The sequence below is a fragment of the Rhinolophus hipposideros genome (assembly GCF_964194185.1).
Source record: "Rhinolophus hipposideros genome assembly, chromosome: 9".
Lineage (NCBI taxonomy): Eukaryota > Metazoa > Chordata > Mammalia > Chiroptera > Rhinolophidae > Rhinolophus > Rhinolophus hipposideros.
Genome location: NC_138055.1, coordinates 54671643 through 54693707, shown reverse-complemented (window position 1 = coordinate 54693707; position 22065 = coordinate 54671643). Strand labels below are relative to the sequence as shown.

Below are 22065 nucleotides of genomic sequence, written 5' to 3'. Positions count from 1 at the left end.
GTCCAAACTCTGTTTCAAAAAGTCAAGTCCACCTAGATGGACAAAGATGTGTCCACCTTGAAATTATGCAAAAGTGTGTATGGTAGACTCTGAAAGTAGTGCCAAAAAATGTATAACTCCATTAGTAATGGGAATATCACTAATTATTAATTCAAAATGATAACTTTGGAGGGGCCAATACTCATTTGGTTACAGAAGTGCTGGTGTATGTGAAAATAATTACTCCCATCATGTCTTGGTCATCCCTGATTCAGCACTGGCCAATCTCTGTGTCCCTCATATGTAGTAGATATTCGAGTTGAGTGATGAATATACCCATAATTGTATTCTTTTGCATATCTTCTTTGAATTAATTATTGAAACGTCTTTCATAAATATGTCTATACTCCTTTTTCCCTTAAACTAGGACATTCCCCAAGGACAGGGACTGTGTACCTTCCTTCTGGGACCCCATCCCCAAAACCCAGGTTAGCCCCCAGTAAGTACCAAATAAAGAACACCTAACATCTATTGAGAGTTGTATACCAAATATGTAACATACTTTATTTCATTTAATCTTTACGATCCCTCTATAAAGAAACTAGTTTTATCTCCATTTTACATATCAACCTGGCTCCCGTCTAGCGAAGTTGCTTCAAAGCCTGACTCAAATCCAGGAAGGGGTGGGTAGGCTGGGGCAACGACAGAACAAGTTCCTCATTTTCAAATTTTCTGAAATTGAGGTTGAGCTAATCGTGAGCAGGTGCTGTGAGTCAGTCAAGGGAGGAGAGGGGAGGGGAAAACAAGCAGACAAAAACAGGAAAGCAGCCCTGAAGATAAACACAGAGGAGGGGCCTAAAAATGTTCAGATAGCCACAGATTAAGGTGCAGATGGACAGCAAGGTGAGACAAGACAGGTGATCTAGGGGCCACTTTCCTAAATATGTGGACCCAGGGCAGGGAGAAGAGGGGAAATAAATTAGAAAGTTAACTCATCTCTCAGAACTCTTTAAATGAGAGCACAGATTTCGTTGGAGTGCAGCTGTTCAAATAAGTATTTTTAGACACCTCTATCTCATCCCAAGGGAGTAAAGACTTAAGGCACTACACGAAAAAAAGCATCCTGCCATAAACTCAAGTACACAATAGCTCTAGCCTTACTTGAGTGAAACGGTTTAGATAACTTGGCATTTGAGAGGAAGACAAAGGTAGGAAGAGGGGAAGGCACCAAATGATAGCAAAGGGGCAACTTAAACAGAGAGAGGACTCAGCCTACCTGCTCGCTCAAGTTTCGCTGCTCAGCACAGATGTCCAGGACACAGTTACTGGTCTGCTTGGCCAACTCCTCCAGGAAGGAATTGCAGTGATGAAGGCCGTGGCTTTTCAGGTGAGGGTACTTTGGGAAAGAGGAACCATGGAAGAAATTATCATCACCAAGACAGCCACTTCCTCCTAATATAGTTCTGCCCCACTGGCCTTCGCTACCCATCCCTTCTACAGAAGAACCTGAAACCCTGAGAGAGAACACAGCCTACATAAAGCTGAGACAATTAGGGACTCATATGATATACCTATGTTTGTGCCCTTCTTGGGACCACAATCAACCCTTGGAATTGTGTTTTGAGGGAATACGGATGAGATGTGATGAGACAGATCACAGGGTTTGGAGTTCAGAGTACCCACCTCCTCTGGGCACATCTCATGAGTGCAGTGGACAAAATGAGCACAAATCATGGGGAAGGCAATGGCATAACGCAACATGGTGGGTTCCTCCAGAGTCATAGCAAACATCTTCTCAAAGGTACGGAGATGAAAGCTGCAGAAAAAAAGGAAGGAGACTTAAAACCAGGGTTTAGGAGCTGGTCCCTTTGAAGTGGAGAGAATATTCGTTCTTTCAACAAATATTTGTTGATATTCACCACTCTCCTCCTTAATTTTCCTATTTTTAAGGTAGACAGGAACTCAAGGACCTTAACTCTTTCAGACTTCTATACTGGACCCCAGGGCAGTTTAGTGACAATTTTCTTCCCTTTCCCTGTACAAAATTTACTATTCCTCCATTAGAACCTCTGCATGATTTGGGCCATTCCCCCTAATTAGAAGTCCTTCAGTACTACAAATTCACATGCTCCCAAAACTGGACACTCAGGCTCCAGAAAACATTCTCAGATTAATTCCATGAGACTGATCTTCCTTAAACCCTACATCCTCTCAATTTCACGCACTCTTTTTGCACTTTTTTACATTTGCAAGTATTACGTTGGTGTCCCTTTCACAGGTGGGTGTTATATCTCCCCACCTATATTCAAGCAGAGAGCAGAGACAACATACTATGTTGTTTGGTCCCTCAAAGTGTAGTTATGCACAACCGCAGCCACTTAATAAATGCTGAATGATACCACCGTGTTTCCCCAAAAATAAGACCTAGCCAGACAATCAGCTCTAATGTGTCTTGTGGAGCAAAAATTAACATAAGACCCGGTATATTATATTATATTATATTATATTATATTATATTATATTATATTATATTATATTATATTATATCCGGTATTATATTATATTATGTTATATTATATAAGACCCAGTCTTATAGTAAAATAAGACCGGGTCTTACATTAATTTTTGCTCCAAAAGACACAGTAGAGCTGATTGTCTGGCTAGGTCTTATTTTGGGGGAAACAGGGTAAGGAAGACAAACTAATTTTCATTCTCCAAAGGCCCTATCTTCCAGCTTTAGTTATTTTCAGTTCTCCCCACTAAACCCCAAGTTTTGCACATCTCTTCTAAATCACAATGTCCCAAGAATAAAAAAAGTTCCCAAAGATAACAGTGAGGAAAAAGATGTATTGATGGGTTATCCCAAAGAAGGGAAAGTGGGTAAACTCCAAATGTCAGAACAAAAGGATATCAACTTCAAATTCCTATCACTTGGTAGAAGCTGGAATGAGTGAGCTGTGGAGTTTGAGTGTCCACCTTTAAGGAATCGTGCAAAAAAAAATAAAAAGACTTTCCCATCCATCTGGGAGAATCACAGTCCTCCACAGAGACCATACAAAAGATCAGGTGAGTTGATAAAGAGCTCCTTATCAGGACGTACCAGAAAGTAGACAAGTCAGAAGTTTCCACCAGCATTTTCTCTACTGAGTCCAGCATTCGGGAGTGAAACACAATGAGGTTCATCACCTTGGCTAAGTCAGGGTTCTCGTGCAGGTGCAGGGGAGCCTTGGCCACACTGGTGTATGCCTGTGGTTGGAGTTGGGGAAGGGGTGGAGAAAAACAAGATAATGACCAAAAAAAAAAAGTCTTGGGGCTACAGTTTGGTTGGGGTTTTTAGTGTCCAATCAGCAGTTTTCAATGTTGAATCACTCCATATAGCAGAGTTAGGAGATAAAAAGAGAAGGGATTGTAGGGAAGCAAGGGGCCGGTGGCTAGAACCTGAGAATGGGGAACTATTAACATGAACAGACCTACCTGTAGGCGGAACCAGTCCAGCCTCAATCCAGAGAATTCAAACTTCTCTCCACTATCAACTGCATAGAAAAATAGAAGTTAAAAGGCAATAATAAAGGAGCACCCTGTATCGCACTGTATAGAATGGTAGATCCTCTTCAGAGCCATATTGCTCCATTCCCTGTTCAAGAGATCAATATTTCTAGAAAATAAAGCTGTTCCCCTTCACACATGCCCTGCCTCTTCCACTTCCTCCAGTTACCTTGTTTCAGACTCAGAGAGGAGAGAGTACTGACGAATGAGGACATGATGACGGACTCCTCCTCAGGACATACAGACAGGTTCTAAAAGAGAAGTTGGAATTACCGTCAAGTGGGCAAGGTTCGATCAGTGTCTGAAGGTAGAATCTCTAAGAGCCACAGAAAGAGCCAAGCAAGAGATGGAGGAAACCTCCTGGGTTCCCTACCAGGCTAACACCTAATTTCTCTTTTTCTCTGCTATTTCTATGTAACTTCACCTTGGGGTAGAGGGGAAGACTGCTGAGATTATTAGTCTTTTTTTTTTCTTTTGACAAATGTAGAGGGGAAATGAGGCTTTTTGAGATTCAGCTAGGGTGTTCTCCAGGGGGAAATGACCAGGGATCGCCTGAAATTTCCGAAGAATGATCAAGTAAACATACTTGAATGATGTCACTGAGCACAAGAGCATCGAATCTGGCCAGGTACTGAAGGTGGTATTGCTGTATCACTTTGATATGTCTTCGGACGAGAGCCCTAATCTCCTCCAACAAGAAAAGCAGTTCTGCAATGCTCCTACAAAGTCAAGGATGAGAACAGAGATGTATGAGATTATAAATATGAGCTTAGACAAAAGCAGTGATAACAGGGCAGAAACTGAAACTTCCTGAGGTCATTTGATGCCTGCCTGTCCCCTTTCCCAGTCCATCTAAGGTCAAGATTCTTAACCATGACAAGTACTAACGAGTCAGCGTAGTCCTCAGGTGTCTTTGTCTTGGTGACGTTTTCTGAGTGGCGAACCAGCCAGGTAACCTCATCACGAATGAAGGACAGGGCCATGAAAGCATAAAGGGCCTAAGGGGAGGACAGAGACTATGAGAATTTTCAACTTTAAAAACGGATTTCAAAGCACAGAGAAAACTATCATAATAATATGTATGAGATATGATCAAACAATATGGTGAATGTTTAAATAAATAAAAATTATAGTAAAAGACACATTGTCATTAATCCCCCTCAAAATACTCCCCTCACTTCGAGCACACTTATCCCATTGTTCTTGCCACTTGCTGAAGCGGTTTTGGAAGTCCTCTTTTGTGAGTGTCTTTAGATGCACTGTCATAGATACCTCGATGTCCTGAATCATTTGGACTTTGGGGAAGAGCCAGAAGTCACGTGGTGCCAGATCCAGTGAATAAGGTGGATGATGTTTTTATTTGACAGACATTGCCATATACCATAAGTGCTGTCATGGATGGAGGATGATTTATTGCACACTTTAAAACACACCTTTTCTCAACTGTAGCTCACACCCAACTGACTGCACCGAACAAGTTGAAACTTGTCACACACTGTTACTAAGATTTGATGTGCCGCTTCCCATATTGAAGATCCCTGCCTTTCCATTGGATGGCACTCGGCAGCAGCAAAAACCGTATTTTTTTTATTACAACGGAAAGGCTCCGTGTCAACGCTTCTGATACAGCAATTTCTGTCAAAAAGATTACAGTGTGTCCTCATCCACCTTATTCACCGGATCTGGCACCACCAACTTCTGGCTCTTCCCCAGAGTCAAAATGATCCTGAAAGGTAAACATCTTGAAATCGGTTCAGGACATCGAGGCAGCCACTACAGCACAACTAAAGACACTCATGAAAGAGGACTTCCAGAACTGCTTCAGAAAGTGGCAAGAACGATGGGATAAGTGTGTTCGAAGTGAGGGGGAGTATTTTAAGTGGGATTAATGCCAATGTATCTTTTACTCTAATAAAATTGTTTTAATTTAAACATGCTCTGTATTTTTTTATCACACTCATAGATGGATACAATTGTTAGCTACACCAACAATAGTATCCAATAAACACAGAGACCCACAAAAAACTATATGACACAGAATCAGACATGTATATATGTTGACATTAGCTCACAGTCAATACTCTTTCCTCCCTATCAAACTAAATTTTAGAAATATTTACTAGGCATTTATGTGATTTTAAAAAAAAAGCAAGGTCTGTCTTTAATCAGTTCATACTCAAATAGAGGATAAGACAAGTCCACTCATAATACATAATATACTATAAAATATATAATATACTGTATTAATGCCCCGAAAAAGATACAAAACGTTTGGTGTACTCCAAGAAGACTCAAGGGAATTAGCATGTACATATACGAACAGACATCGGAAGACTCAGAAATGCAAAAACTCATGAACGCCAAAGTCTGTCCCCACATAGTCTTTTATCATCATCACCCTCCCAACATTCCTTTCTCTTGCCTTGGGACCCAGCAGTCCTGGTTCATCAGTTAACACAGTCACCAGCTCCTTCACTGCAATCCGCAAAAATTCGCGTCGTTGACAATGAAACTGGCCACTGAGAAAAGAAAAAGTGGAAACTAGAGAACATGGCCTCTCCCACCCTTAAAAGCCCTCCAAAGGCAGCACAGACGAGAGCTGCACTTAGGAAGGGGTGTCGGGCAGAGGATGTTTCAATGCTACAGTTAGCCTTTGTAAGAAAACACAAGGATCTGAGAAGCAGCAGCCAGTTCTTGGTTTGAGGCAATAAGCCTGCACAGAAACTTGGCTTGGCTTAGGTGACAACAAAGGCTAGGAGAGATTCCTCTTCCATCCCCCCAGGAGAACCCGTTCCCCACCTTTACCTGTTTGCAATGACATGTTCCTTGCTTTCCTTGATGTCTGCCACTCGCTTGCTATACCTGAGGATTGACACAAGCACAGCAGCATTGGCTATACCACTGGTCAGAGGCCTTGGCCCACCTTCCCACTCCTCAGAGATTCCAAACGACAGCCTGGGGGAGCACGGGCAGCCCTCACTATCAAGATCTTCCCAAACCCTACTTTTCACCCTGGCCTATTTAATGAGAGACTAACAGAGCTTAGAGACCGTTCAGTTCTCTTCATTATTTTGCAGATAAAGAATATAATATTAATACGTAGGGGAAAAAATGACTTGCCCAAATTCACATAGGGTTTTAATGGCAAAGCTGGGACCAGATTTCTAGTCCTGTGCTCCTGCCTTGACACCTCCAAGCCAAAGTGCTCTTTCCGGTTTAAGGGAGATTAAAAAAGCAGTACATAAATATGACACAGGCCCTGCTCTCAAGTAAAATAATTATTCCTGCTCTGCCTTAAGTCCTATTCCCACCCCACCTCTTAGAATTTAACTATCTATCCTTTTGTAACTTTAATTTCTCCCTCTCCACTGGTTTATTCTCTTCTCCTAACAAGTAAGTTCAAAGCCTCCCTTACTCTAGGAAGGCCATTTCTTGACCATGACAATCTATTAAACTTTGCCCATTCTCCCACACCACCAAATTCCTCCAAGGAGATGCCTATGCTCTTTTTACTTCTTCACCTTTCACTGACCCTTGAATCCCACAGGCCTTTGACACTACACACACTGCTCTCTGTAAGGTCAATGTGAACTTTGAAATCACCATATTAAATGGCCTTTCCATTGTGCTTGGTTTGTCTGTAATACTTGTCTTTCCTTACAATATCTCTTTTTTTCTATTAGCAACCCATGCTCAAAAATCCCACATTACCTTAGGCTCTTTGCTCTCTATGTTCCTTATATCTGTCTTCTCTTGTTCTACATCACTATTGCCACATTAGTCGGACTTCAAAACCTTCCATTTCCTTTCTCCAAACCACTCTCGTATAGAACTTAGCACAGAATCAAAGAAATGTAGAGTCGGACAGTGTCTTAATTAAATCAGGATTCAACTCCACTGACAGGTAATTATTTCATGGTACGATGGAAAGAGACAGAATTAAGAGTTGAAAAATCTGGAATTATTTCCTCCTAATTCTACCTCTTAACTAAGTGACATTGAGACTGAGCTTCCATTTTCTCATTTATAAAAAAGATATTAATACTTACTTACACCTGAGTGTAAGTATCGTGAAGATCAAATTAGATCATTTATGTCAAAGATTCCCTAAACTATAAATCTGATGTTACTTGTTCTTAGTGATGGGGAACTGAACATTCTTCAAACATCCCTTCCGTTCCTTAGAAGGAGTAATCATTAGAAAGGTTTTCTATATATCTACCTAGATATGTAGATATATATTGATCCAAATCCATTTCCTATATCTTCAAATTATTAATCTTAAATTATGCTCTCTTAATTTTGGCAATGATTTCTTTTATGATAATACCCACTTTTTGAGAATATGAAGAATAAGTATTCTCATAGACTGTAGATAATATATCTATTTAGAGGGCAATTTGGTAAGCTATTAAAATTAGAAATAGGCATGTCCTTTACCTAAGCAATTCCATTTCTGAGAATTTACCCTATAAAAATGTTCACAAAGATATATATATAACTAAGGGTGTTCATTATAGCATTGTTTGTAATTATTGTTTTAAAGACTGGAAACAGTTTAAATGTCCATCAATAGGGGATTGGGTAAATAAATTATGTTACACCCACAAAAAGAAATATGATTTGACTGTTAAAAAGAATAAGTCTCTATAGACTAACATACAAAGCTATCCAAAATACAGTAAGTGGAAAAAAAGCAAACTGCAGAACATAATGTAGAATGTGGATCCACTGCTTTTTAAAAATTGCTTATATAAGGCTGAAAATACATGCATACCTTTACATGTTTATATATAAACACGAGCATCTGGAGGATATACACCAAACTATTCTGGGATGTGAGATTATAGTCAAATTCTACTTTGTATTTTTTAGATTTCTGGTTGTTAGTTTTATAACTACAAAAAATGATAAAGGTATTTGACCCCTTCCTTAATCCCATACCTCCTTCTCATTATGTCTCTCTCTCTATTCTTCCTTTCATAGCCAAACTCCTTGAAAGAGTTACCTATTAAATTCCTTATTTCCCATTTGCTCCTAAACCCACTATTACTCTGCTTTCAACCTCACCACTCAACTGAAGTTGTTCACAAGAAGGACGTCAAGACCATCTTTATATGCAAATCCAATAAGCATTTTTCAGTCCTCATTTTCTTTGAACCCTCACATCATCTAACATAGATAAGCAGTCTCTTCTTGGAGTGTTGTCTTCCCTTGACTTCAGCTTTCCCTCTTCTTAACACACCTTATGAATTTATCTGCCTCTGCTGGCCCTTAAATATCAATATTCCCAGAGGTTCTGGCCAAGTCTCTTCTCACTCTAACTGTTCTCCTTGAGCAATCTCAGCTACTACTGTGGTTTTGATTACCATTTCACTCATCTTTATCTGAATTCAGATCTAACTCCTAAATTCCAGAACCACAAAGTAAAAGGTCTAACATGCATCTATCTTCAGTATCCTACAGACATTTCAAATTCAACCTGCTCAAAACTGAGTTCATGATCTTTCCCCTACACACTAGCTTTTATTCAAGAGTTCTTTGTCTTAAGGAATACCAAGAATCCAGAATGCCAAGAATCCATACCAGGAACCTTGACTTCATCCTCAATTCCCCCTAATTTACTTAATTAATCTCTGCCTCTACTTTTGTCCATCTAATCTCTTTTCTTCCCTGCAACCAGAGTGATTTTTTCTGAAACGCAAATATGATCATGTCATTCCCGTTTAAAATCACTCAGTAACTCCCTATCCTTTTTTAGGACAGGTTCAAACTCAATGAGAGGACATACAAGGCTCCAATTACCTCTCTAAATCTCTCTCTGACATCCCCACCTTTGTAACCCAGCTGCCCATGCACTAAGCTACATGCATTTCCTAGAACTTGACATGCTCCCTCTTGCCTCGAAATCTTGATAGTTTCTCTATCTGGAATATCTTTCTCTGCTTTAAGCAACTCTCCTGCCTTTCCACATCTACACCTACACACACACACACACACACACACACACACACACACACACACACAGAGTTCACCGTTTTAACTCTTTAGGTTTATCTGTCCAGGATTTTCTGTATCCTCCTAGGCCAGTTTAAGTGTCCTTCTAAATGTTTCATAGCACTTTATGTTTATATATCATAATCCCTTACTATATCACAATAGTTTGTCTATTTTTCACCAATTTGTCAACCCCCTGAGAGCAGAGACTCTGTCTTTGTTTATTTAATAAGCAAATATATAGCACTTACAATTTACCAAGGCACTTTTCTATGTGCTAATTTATAAATAGTAATTCTTTCATTCCTCATAACAACCCTATTAGGTAGGTCACAGGGTAGTATTATTATTGTCCCCATTTTGTATTTGATGAAATTGAGATTGGCAGAGAGAAGTTAAGTAACATGCCCAAGGTCACACAGCCAGTAAGGAAGTGGTAGGGGTGGAATTCAAACCCAGGTAGTCTGGTTCCAAAGTCCATGCTCTTAGCCTATATGCTATTTTCTAAAATCCAGTGAAGTACCTAGTCAGTAGTAGGTATTCAATAAATATTTCTTCAATAATTAAAATTAATCCTTACCACCCATACTTGGGACACTCATGGACACTGAAAAAGGATGTGAGGAGGGGCTAAAAATCCCAAAAGAAGATGAGTTTGGCTCCCATGTCTCACCCTTTCAAACTGCTAAACAGGTCCTCGGTGACCTTGTGCACCTGTAAAACATCCTCCCGGATGAGGGTGATGTACAGGGAGCCTTGCAGGCACAGCTTCCATAGCTTCTGGCACTGGCTGTTGGAGTTGAGGCATCCATGACAAAGAAGAAACCCAACTGCACATGGGTAAAACAGTGCAGAGGAAGATTTCAGAACTTGCTCTCCATGTAGCATGCTGCTCTATCTCTTCCCACCTCGTCCCACAAAACTTACTGATAATCCAGCGCTCCATCACTTCCACAGGCAGATACTCACAGGCCATCTGCAGGAAGAAAGGCAGAAGTGGTCAAGCAATTGTTTAACTTGATCTTCCCCTAAAGACTAATGCAGTCAAGCTAGAATGCAAATACCAAAACCAACTTTTATTTTACCAGACTGGATTACAGCACTTTGATAAGTCAATAGCTAGGAAACCTGCCATTGATGGAGGGGAGGCACTGGAAGTGAAGTGAGGAAAAAAGAATACAGTTGAGGAAAGGAAAAGCAGCTTGGGTTGGAAGTCAGGACAAACAAAAGGTTTAACATAACTTCTCTTCAACAGTTCAGATACTTTCAATAACTGGAGAAAAAGATTCAAAACCTTCTCACAGTTTCTCCCTCCTTTGGATTCTTTTACCACTTAAAGGATAAATCACTCATTTGGTGCTTCTCATTCATCGTCTGCCGTCAGTTGTATTTTTATGACTACATGGCATATCTTCCCTACTACATTTTAAGTTCTTTGACGCAAGGACAGTGGACCCACAGTCACTGAATAAAAAAACATTTCTTAATTAATTGACACCATGCTCAAGTTCCTACTGAATAGGCGCCTAATGATTCAGTTTCATCCATCCATTCATTCTGTGAATATTTACTAAATTCCTTCTATGGGCAGGCATTAATCCTGGTCCAAACAAAAGATCCAACCAACCATGATTTTTTTCAGCTACAAGAGGTGATCAACTTAGAGGCACAGAGCTAAAGCACTCATAGGGCTGCTATTCCCTGAAAGAAGCACCCTCTCCAGAGATGGCTTTGGCAAAGAGAACATCTCTATTGACAAGAGGAAAAGGGGACTCACTGTGTCTGAATTAGCAGGGTTAATCATGGCAGGGGGGCTACTGATGAGACTTAGAAGCTGGGCACTGCGCCACTGATCAGCCCCCTGGTTCCTTCTGACAAAGAGGAAGTACAAAGAAAGGAGGGCTCCACTCACAGCCTGTAGGGAAAAGCAAATGAATCCTAATGTCAGTGATGGGAAAATATACTTGTGCCTGAGGAATTCCCTACTCTCTCAGGGAACTCGCCTTCGTGTGAGGTCCAAACTCTTCTGTCAGCTTCTTCAGGGGGTGGTCATACTCCAAGACCATCTGACTCAGACGAGCATAACTGGGGTCACTGGAAAAAAGCAGGGGAAAGAGGAGTTACAGGCCTCCTTTAACCACGATGTAAATGCTTATGTTTGCATATAGGATAAAGATGTGTGCATAGGCTGGCATTCTTCATCACCTCCAAATTATTCATACTAAACTGTAAATTACATATATGGATAACCCATTCCAGGCCCAGGTGTATTAAACTATGGTTACATAGAACCACATAATTTGGAGCAGGTGAATGAAAGTTTCTTCCTTATAAGCACCCAAAATAGGGTTGGACACATAATAGGTACTCTATAAATTCACGTTGATTAGTTATAAATCAAGTAATATGCCTGAAGCCAAATCTATATACAATCAAAGGATATATACACATTCAAAGGTAATGGGTAAGGCAGGTGCCTCGGTATTCATGTAGACACATCATGCATAGAATATGCCACAGCCTGCTCTGATCCCTCTGGTCTTCATTCTTTCAGCCCTTAAATATTTTTATTTGCACTCATGGAGGAGTACAGAATTGCAGATAATCCAAAATCCATTTATATTTGGCTTCAAATGTATTATACATTACTTTCTTCTAATGGTTTTACCTTGCTAATGTTATTCCTACCAATACTTAAAACAAAACAAAAAATTTGCCTTTCGCAACTAACCTGAAAAGCAGAGGGAAGCCAATGCAGGATTGAAAACTGATCAGAGACAACGCAAACTGGATAAGCCACTAGCAGTCACTGAAGAGTTAACGATATGTAAAAGTGCACTTGTTGGTACATGCCCTTATAAGTATTCTAAGTTGTTTTATTTTCCCTGGATCATCAGGTTGATTACAGATTCTCATGTGAGAAAGCACGGCATCTATTTCCTTTGTGTCCACCCCCTACCTCACAGCAACATGCATGCAATTCTTTATCTCCTCCATCCCCTTAACTCACGTATGCCCATGCAGCATCTCCTGGGCACAGTTGTACAAGCCAATTAGTACCCGACGATCCTCAATCCGTGACAGAAGGAAAATAACTGAGCTGTAAGTCACGATCAAATCCAGGTAACTCCGAGTGAAGTCAAAGTTGAGATTCTACAAGGAAAATACACAGGAACCCAAGAACATCAAGGCCAATTAATCCCTACTATCCCAACCATTCCAGACAGTGCTAAATAGACTCCGAAAGGGTCTTTTTAGAAGGAAGAACTCACAGGATTGAAAATTCAGGAGAAAACTGGAACAGAAGTCAGGGGCCAAAAGTGAGCTCAAGATAAAAGGAGGCCGAGAAATAAGGTAGCATTTAGGGGTTGAAGGGAGTGGAATAAGTACATTTTTGTGTAACTTTTGTATTAAATAAATCACATTGCTGATTCACTTCACATGTAAACACACTTTAACTTCAGCGCATTTTAATGAAAGAATTATAGTCCTGGAATGAATAGCCATTCATTATTCACTATATTATAATATAATATATATCACATAGTCCTGAAGGAATAGGTATTCCTCCAGTTCCATCCCATCCCTCAGAATCCCAACTGAGACATTTTCTGTGGATAGAAGAGAATTGCAAAGAATCTTACGATATCAAAATGGCACTGGCAGGCATCGATGGTGTTGAGAAGTTCATATACATGATCCTGGGGGTAGAATTGGAGATGAGAGTGAATAAAGAGAAGACAACTTGTACAACCAGAATTTGAAGGGAAGGGTTCTCTCCCTTATAGGTCCTAGGGAGCCACTGAGTCACATAGAAAGGCATTGCTGAATAGAGGGTGTTCCTCCTCGGTACATCAGGGGGCCCCTATCAGGCTTACCCTGTGCCAAGTTCCAGTGTTTCCACAGGCACAAATCATTACTATATTAACACACTCTCCCTGATCTTATCATCCCAATGCCCCTTTCCTCCACACACACACAGACCAAAAAATTAAAAAAGTCACAAAATGCAGGTCATTTGATAGGCTGTTTCTAAAATGCCAAAAATCAGACCATTTTTATTGACAAATCCCAGTGAGTCTGTTCTTGGATGCCGTCTCCTGTTCTCAGAGGTTTATCATTAAAAAGTGGAAATACAACCCGATTTTCTATGTGTTTCTATTTACTAAACACCTATTATGTGTTAAGTACTTACTAGGTAACTTACATATACTTTACTTAACCCTCATTTCAGTGTGATAGGGATTCTTTTTCTTTTCACACATAATTTTACCTAAATAAATATGCAGGTTTATTGTGGACACTTTCCTTCCCCCACATCAGCACCCACCCGCTATCCTGCCCCAACCCACACATAAACCAGTTTAACAACCTGTTATATCCTTTCTTTTTGTGTGTGTGTGCTTTTAAAATCTTTATTTATTAATTTTAAATACAAGAATTGAGTCACATGATTGAGCAAATGTAAATTGATTACAATGGCGATAGCAAGTTTGAAAAATTATTTTCAGAAACTGAATAATTAAAAACAGGAGGAAATTTTCCTGTAGGATCCTTGAAAGGCAAAAAGAAAATGCATTGATCTATAGAAAATATGGGCATTTCTGGCACTAATAACAGTCTGTGGGAAAACCCTGAAAAACAAAGGACAGACTTAGAAGATCCAACTTTCAGGTCTCAGATGGCATTTGACAGAAAAAAAGTTATTAGAAGTAAAGCTGATGTAAACACATTCACAGTTATATTCCTCTGGGAGTCAGAACACCCTAAGGATTTCAGTCTTAAAGGCAAAACCTTAGGGACTATAGTCCAGAAATCATAACATAGCCAGTAATCAGACTGTTCTCTGTGGTCTCTCCAGCGGCATTCTTCACCCACATCTACTAAAGATACAAACCACCTTGAATTCTGTGCTGTGTTTCATGGATGTTTTGTGGTTTGTTGGGGTTCTGTTGTTGTTCTTAAGTATGTTATTGTGTTCTTAAGTATGTTATTGTGGTCATTATTTCAATGAGGTACCTTTGTATACCTCATTCTTTTTTTTAATTTATTGGGGTGACAATTGTTAGTAAAATTACATAGATTTCAGGTGTACAATTCTGTATTACATCATCTATAAATCCCATTGTGTGTTCATCACTCAGAGTCAGTTCTCCTTCCATCACCATATGTTTGATCCACCTTACCCTCATCTCCCACCCCCCACCACCCTTATCCTTTCTTAATTTTCTACCTATTTATAAAAATCCTAAGTGAAATGAAAAATATGTCCCCACAATTATTTATGTACTCAAATGCTTGTGGCATCTTATGCATAATGGCCAGAAACTGGACACAATCCAAATGTCCATCAACAGGTAAACAGATAAATTGGATTCATACAATGAATACCACTCAGCAAAAATAGGAAATGAATTGCAGATACATGAAACAACATAGATAAATCTCAAAATCTTTATGCTGAGTAAAAAAAAAGACAGACACAAAAGAATACATGCTATATAGATTCTAACTGAACCTCTAGAAAAGAAAAATCTAATATGGAAAGCAGACGAGTGATTGCCTAGGGTGAAGAGTTGGGGAGGGAGGGATTGACGAGGGAAAAAGAGGAACAGAGATCATTCTAGGTGATGGAAATTTTCTATACTTTGATTGTGGTGGTAGTTGTTACACTGGTGTATACATTTGTCAAACTTATTAAAAATGTATGGAAAGAAATGTTTCCAAATTATCTTCCCAAAAAGACTGTATCTAAATCAACATGTAGGGAAACCGAAGCTAAGAGCAGTTTAAAAACTTACCCAAGATCACAAAGCTAGTAAGGGATATTATCAGAATTAGAACCCAGAGCCCATGATCTTCCCTCTGTGCTACAGGACTTCTAGTCCTCCAAGTAGATGTAGGCTGCCTCATCTGCTAGGAGGGTCTTTCTATAACTCTTTCCTGCAGCCCAGTTCCCACAGAATATAGCTGAGGTTCACTTTCAACCATTCACAACCAGTATCATTATATAGGTCTTATACTCTAAAGACAAGAGTCAGAAAGAAATGGAATTAATATTTGTTGGCCTATTTTTTTACTATATGCTAAACACTGAGCTAGATATTTTCCACACGTCATATCATTTAATTCTCATAAATATGTCATGTAGTAAGTCTTACTTCCCCATTTTATAGATAAAGAAACTGAAATTCAAAGAGTTTCTTGTCTAAATTCATATATCTTGTAACTGGTAAAGCTTAGATCTGAAACCAGGTCTGTCTGATTCAGAGCCTACCTACTTTAAATGCACAATATACCTCTACTGTTTCTATGTCCCTTCCTGCCCTAAATAAGCCATACCAATACCGTAGGCTCAGAACTTTACCAATGCAGCAACCAGAAAGAGTCCTAAAATCTCTTTTGGACTCCAACTTTCCTAACAAGAGGCCTTTCTTATTTGCTTCGAGCATTCTTTCCACTACCTCCACCAGTGCCCACCTTCTTCCTAATTACTACTCTCAATTCTAAGATTAATTACCTCTGACCTGACCCTACTGCAAACCTTACAATGTTCCATGTCCCCACTTCTCTCTTTATTGTGTGATCTGAAGAATGGCTGTTGTATCATCTGCAGAAATACTATAATACCCTCACAAACTTGGATTGTTCAGATGGCTAAAATTTATGTTATTTCTTGAATGCATTAATAATACATGTCCACTGCATAAGATAGAAACAAGCAAAATTTTAATTCCTTTTTTAAAATCCCACCATCCAGAAGTTCTAATCTTACCAATCAGAAGTTCTAATCTTCGTATGTGCATGTTTATCTATGTAAATATACATTTTAGGGACATCTTACATCTTAAGCTGTATTGTACTTTGCCTTTACACTAAAGAACATGTGAAGAACATTTTTCCATGCCAATTACTGTGAATATATATTATCATTTACAGCTGCATAACATTCATTTATAGAGATATACTCTGAACTTGAACCAAACTTCTTTTTATTGTCACATCAAAAATAATGCAGCAGAGTACATTCTTGTACATACATCTTTGTGCTTCTATTTTATTGTTTCCTTAAGACAAATTTCAAGTAGAATTGCTACATTAAAAAGTATGTACTTTTAAGACTTTTGAAACACATTATCTATTTGCCCCTTCAAAAATAATTTTTTAGTTTGTTTACATTTACAAAAATAATATATGCTCATTGTTTATGTAGTATTTCTACCAAACACTGTTAACAATCAGACAAATCCAAATAACTAACCTGGACTCTTCAAAAAGGTCAGTGTCATGAAAAACAAAAAAAGGCTGGAAACTGTTCCAAACACTAAAGAGACATGACAACTAAATTCAGTGTCTGATCCTTGAGACAACTAAAGGAATGTAAATATGGGCTATATATTAACTCATAATATTTTACAATTTCCTGAGTATGATAATTATATTAGGATTACGTAAGAAAATATTCTTGTTCTTAGCAGATGTATGATAAAAGGATTTAGGGAGGGAAATGTCATAATGTCTGCAACTAGCTCAAATGGTTCCGACAGAAAAATAAAGGTAAGCAAACATGACAAACTACTAACAATTAGGAAATCCACTAGAAGAGTAGAACAATATTCATTGTACTACTCTTGGAATTTTTCAGTAGATTTGTAATAAATTATTGAGGAATAATACTTAAAAATTTTAATTCAAATATCACAAAAATGTATAGCTAGGTAAATTAAAGCCAATCATAATACATTCCCACCAAAGGTAGTTATTTTTCAATCTAATGTATAATATTCCAAATCTTTCCTATATATACACTAACACAATGTGTAGTAATATAGTGTTAAAAGCTTATGTATCTTTTAAAATAAAAATATAATTGTATCATACACTATTCTGCAACTTGCTTTCACTTAACAATGCAACTTACCGTATTTTACCATGTATAATGTGCTCTCATGTATAATGTGCACCCACGCTTTTGGCCCAAACTTTCAGGGGGGAAAAAAATCTTTCGTTTTAATTTTTTTTTTTCAGTTTTTGATATTAGTTTAATTAGAAGATCATCCTAATTCATTCATTCTTTTTTTTTCTTTTTAATTAGATTTATTGGGGTGACAATTGTTAGTAAATTTACATAGATTTCAGGTGTACAATTCTGTATTATACCATCTATAAATCCCATTGTGTGTTCACCACCCAGAGTCAGTTCTCCTTCCATCACCATATATTTGACCTGTTTTAATTTTTTTATTCAAATTTTTATTTGTTTACATTTAGGTACTTGTTTTTTGTATTATAAAGAATTTTTAGCATTTATTTTTTAACATATTATAATACAAGAAATTTTATGTAACAAATAATTACAAACCATAAGAACAGATACAAGGTACAAGAAATTTTATGTACCGATAATAAATTTATGATATTTACGCATCATAGAAGGCCAACGATATTTACACATTATAGAAGGCCAAGAACTCTTAGTTGTTGCAAGTTCGTCGTAAATTCAACAAAACTGTTTATCATATTTCAGGGTATTATTTTGCATATGGATATTATTATTGATTTCTAGAGTTACACTTTTAACTCATAAGCATAAATAAAACAATTTAAAACATTTATATAGATACAGAATTAGTACTACCCATATACCGTGTTTCCCCCGAAAATAAGACCTAAACAGAAAATAAGCCCGAGCATGATTTTTCAGGATGCTCATAATATAAAATAAGCCCTATCGTATTTCCCCGAAAATAAGACAGGGTCTTATATTTTTGCTCCAAAAAACGCATTAGGGCTTATTTTATATTACAAGCATCCTGGAAAATCATGCTACAGCTTATTTTCCAGTTAGGTCTTATTTTGGGGGGAAAGCGGTATAATGCGCACCCTTATTTTTCCCTCACAAATTTGGGCAAAAAAGTGCACATTATACACAGAAAAATACAGTAGGTACCCTTCAATATCAGTACATCTTATTCTTTCAAGAAACAGTATTAAGCAACATAAATGAACATTTATTAAAGAAGGAATGGCCTCAGAAGGACAATGCCTATATGGGGGACCTGGGCTAGAGAGGGCTCACCCGAAATTCCATGACATCCACAAATGACTGGTAGTAGTTGGTGAGAAATCTAATTATCTCAGTTTTTTCCCGATGTACTGGTCCTAAATGTTGCTGAGAGAAACACAAAACAAAATTTAAAAAAATAAGAAGACAAGTGATCAAAGTAACCCAAGAAGAAAATAAGTTATACCTAAAACGTTCTTAAAGACAGTTAAAGTACACTGACAGAAGAAGTTGGAAAATCTGTCTTTAAACAGAGAAGACTCTCTCTCTAGGAGGTAGGATGGTTATGTGATTCTGACTAGATATAGAATGCTAAATGAGAAGAAATGTCAAGGTCCTTAGAGGTTTATCAAAGCCAAAAAAAGCAGAATGAGAAGATACTGTAGGTAAGATGGTAAGATATCTAATGCTGACATTTCATAAGGGATATCCCACCAGAGGCATAATTCTAAGATAATTAGCAAGGAAACTTTGAGTGGGAAACAGAAACAGCAATAAAACATTTGCACCCTGCTGGGTTGTTGAGGTGTGTCTCTGTAAGAACAAAGTGTTCTCATGAAGCTTGCAATTGAAAAACTGGCCATGCTTTGCTCAAGACTACCCTGGGAGAATCTCATCTTATCTCAGAATTCTCAAGCCTCCAACAATTTGAAGCCCTGTGATTGAGCCTATGAAAACTAAAAGAAGGCTGTTCTATTTCCTGCAAAGTTTAAAGAAAGGCAGTCAAAGAGGAGAGTTTGAGACATTCAAGCGTAGAGTTAGAGTTATGTCAGAGAAGAGAAAAGAGGGACCACATCCTCACCGTGCTGTTTCGGACATCTATGTTGGGAAATTTCTTGTTGATGTACTTGAGAGATGATTCCATGGACTTTTCCAATAAGAAAGGTGGCTTGGATTTGGGGTCTGAACAAGTCTGCACAGATAAACAACACTATATTTCAACACTTTCTTTTACCCTTCAGAAACATACCTCTCTTCCTGTATCATTCATTCTCACACAATCTCTCTTAGGGAAAGGGAATCTAAGAATTCGTTATAAAAGCATAAGAGTAGGTTCAGAACAAGTTCCAGGACATTAAGCAAACTATTAGAAGAGCTAAATAACTTGGGCATCTTGTCTTGCCGTGTAAAGCTTAATGTCTGCTGGGCCCCAGCACAAAGAGGAAGCTCTCCCCACCCCTCAGCCAAAGCCGGAAGGAGTGAGAAAAGCAGCTGCTCAGGAGTTAGACTTTGAGGGAGACACAGTGTCATAATTATGTACATTAAGTAAATCATTACAAAGAGCATTTATAGGAGACATGCGAACAGAGAAACCATGTTCTTGGTGATTTGTTTGATTTAAAAATGCACAAACTTGACCAGCAGCATAATAGCTGACATTTCTAACTCCATTAATGAGATCTTGAAGTCTTTCATATTTTTAAAGATTGGAATCTTTTATAATGATTCATAATTATGTTAGATTAAGATCATTTTATTTTAACAATCTAAAACTTTACGGAAGAAGATTAATATGTTTTAGGGTAAACATCACACTAGACAGTTTTGCTTCATTTACTTTCTGGTTATTTATGATTTCTATCTTATTTTACCCAAATTCTCTTTAAAAGCTATTATATCTACTACTGAGAAACTCATCATTTTTATAAAGGGAACTAATGGGAAGACCAAAATTAGTAATAAACTGATATGATTAAAATTAAAACCCATTTTAAAAAATGCACAGAAGTTTCTTCCCCAAGTCCACTATTTTCTCTTTCAGAAACCCCCCACTCCCACTCCTGTCTTTATCTCTTTACTTCCCTTGCCACCAGCTTCTCTCAACTCCACAGTTCCTACCCTAAACATACACATACGCAACCATAGCATAAACTGTCTCAGACTGAAAGTACCTCAGAAGGCACCTACCTTTTTTTTTTTTTAATGTAAATATTACACTTATTTTTTCCTCTTTGGAAAGCACTTCCACGGACGCTTTTGCTGAGACACAGTTTTGAGTATCTTCAGTGCGTATGGGATCAGCAATAAACAATAAGACCCAGAATTCTAGATTCCAGACCATTATCCAAGTGATTCAGAACACAGTTAATTATTTACCACCCCACCGGTACCCCCATACCCAGCAGAAAGCAGATTCTCTCAGTGGGCTGAAAATAATAGCTAGAAAGGGGAAGTCCTGAGAAAAAGCCTCCCTTCCTGCTTCGCCTATATAATCCAAGCTACTGGAGGCCAGTTAAACCAGAGGGAAAGAGGAAAAAGTCTAACTGCTGGACCTGCCGGCCTCAGGGTTCCCTGCCCCATTACTTCTGCAATAATTAGTAGTAGTCCAGTTGCCCATGCTTACCTTCTTGATGTTATACATACGGATGAGAACCCCCTGACCTCGATCATTCAGGATAGTGAGCTTCTCTGCAAATTTATGCTGGTAGGCAGAGGTCAAAGACATGATGGCCACTGAGAGAGCCGAGCATCCAGACAGCGATGCCTGATCTCCCCCAAACACTTTCAGCTTGGGCGGTGACACCTTCTGGGCGGAGGGACTCAGCCTGGTTGGTGCACTGGTCTTCCTGTTGCCTCCACCATTGGTTCATGGGTGAACGCAGTCATTACAGCTCACAGGCCCTCAGAATCTTCTTGTGCTTCCTCTTGCACACTCAGCAGGGGAGACTTCCTCTTTCTAGCTATGTAGCTAATACTGTGAAATGGGTGGAGGCTGGTGAGAGGGACAAGCTTTCAAGGCTCTTCACAGTCTGGCACCAACCCTTTTGGCCTTACCTAACCTCCACTAGTGTCTTATATAAAGTTCTATACCAGACAAACAAGTATTGACCATCCCACTCCCACATACCTTTATACTTTCCCTCTTCTTTATCCCTATCAAGGATACCTATGTTATTCTCTCCTGAACCTTAGGTCTATCCATCCTTTAGGGCCCAGATTAAGTCCCAACTCCTAATTACCCCATCCAATGTCAATGATTCCTTTTATATTTTTTAAGTATATGTGTTATCTCCCCCAACTACATCATAAGCTCCTTAATGATAAGAATTGTATCTAATACCTCACAATGCTCTAGTACAGTAATTCTCAAAATGTGATCAGATAAGCACCACCAGGAAACTTATTAGACATACAAATTCTCAGGTCCTACCCCAGACCCAGTGAATACAAAACTCCAGAGTAGGGTCCCATACTCTGTTTTAACAATGCACTCTCAAATTTAAGAACCACTGCTCTATTACAATGGTTCTTAAAGGTGCTTATGAAACTGAGATCAATCGCTGTCCCCTGAGATTCAGGATTGGTGGGTCTGCAGTGGGGTCTAGAATCTGCTTTTATAAGACCTTCAGGAGGTTTTGGTGCAAATGTTCCATCAAACACATGTTGAGAAACATTGGTCTAGAACACCACCTCCTGGACAGTGGCCACTCAATAAACATGCTGGTTTATTTGTTGAATTATTCAGACTAACTAGGAAA

General features: G+C 38.6%; 1 protein-coding gene across 2 annotated transcripts in view; it reads right to left on the bottom strand.

Annotated features, from left to right (window-relative positions):
• Positions 1–21281, bottom strand: part of NCKAP1L (NCK associated protein 1 like) — a 41885-nt gene extending 20604 nt beyond the window's left edge. The window contains exons 1-18 of one of the 2 annotated variants that reach the window (XM_081061344.1): positions 20931–21281; positions 19389–19499; positions 18602–18694; positions 13167–13223; positions 12533–12675; positions 11526–11616; positions 11300–11437; positions 10450–10498; positions 10196–10352; positions 6331–6387; positions 5948–6044; positions 4414–4523; positions 4112–4244; positions 3695–3776; positions 3454–3512; positions 3080–3225; positions 1663–1795; positions 1256–1375 (exon numbers count right to left, since the gene is read on the bottom strand). In XM_081061344.1, the coding sequence (XP_080917470.1) occupies positions 1256–1375; positions 1663–1795; positions 3080–3225; positions 3454–3512; positions 3695–3776; positions 4112–4244; positions 4414–4523; positions 5948–6044; positions 6331–6387; positions 10196–10352; positions 10450–10498; positions 11300–11437; positions 11526–11616; positions 12533–12675; positions 13167–13223; positions 18602–18694; positions 19389–19499; positions 20931–21032 (1878 nt within the window). In that variant the 5' untranslated portion in view covers positions 21033–21281. The remainder of the gene's footprint in view (positions 1–1255; positions 1376–1662; positions 1796–3079; positions 3226–3453; positions 3513–3694; positions 3777–4111; positions 4245–4413; positions 4524–5947; positions 6045–6330; positions 6388–10195; positions 10353–10449; positions 10499–11299; positions 11438–11525; positions 11617–12532; positions 12676–13166; positions 13224–18601; positions 18695–19388; positions 19500–20930) is intronic. The other variant, XM_081061345.1, reaches the window with a different exon arrangement.
• Between the last annotated feature and the right edge of the window lie 784 nt (positions 21282–22065).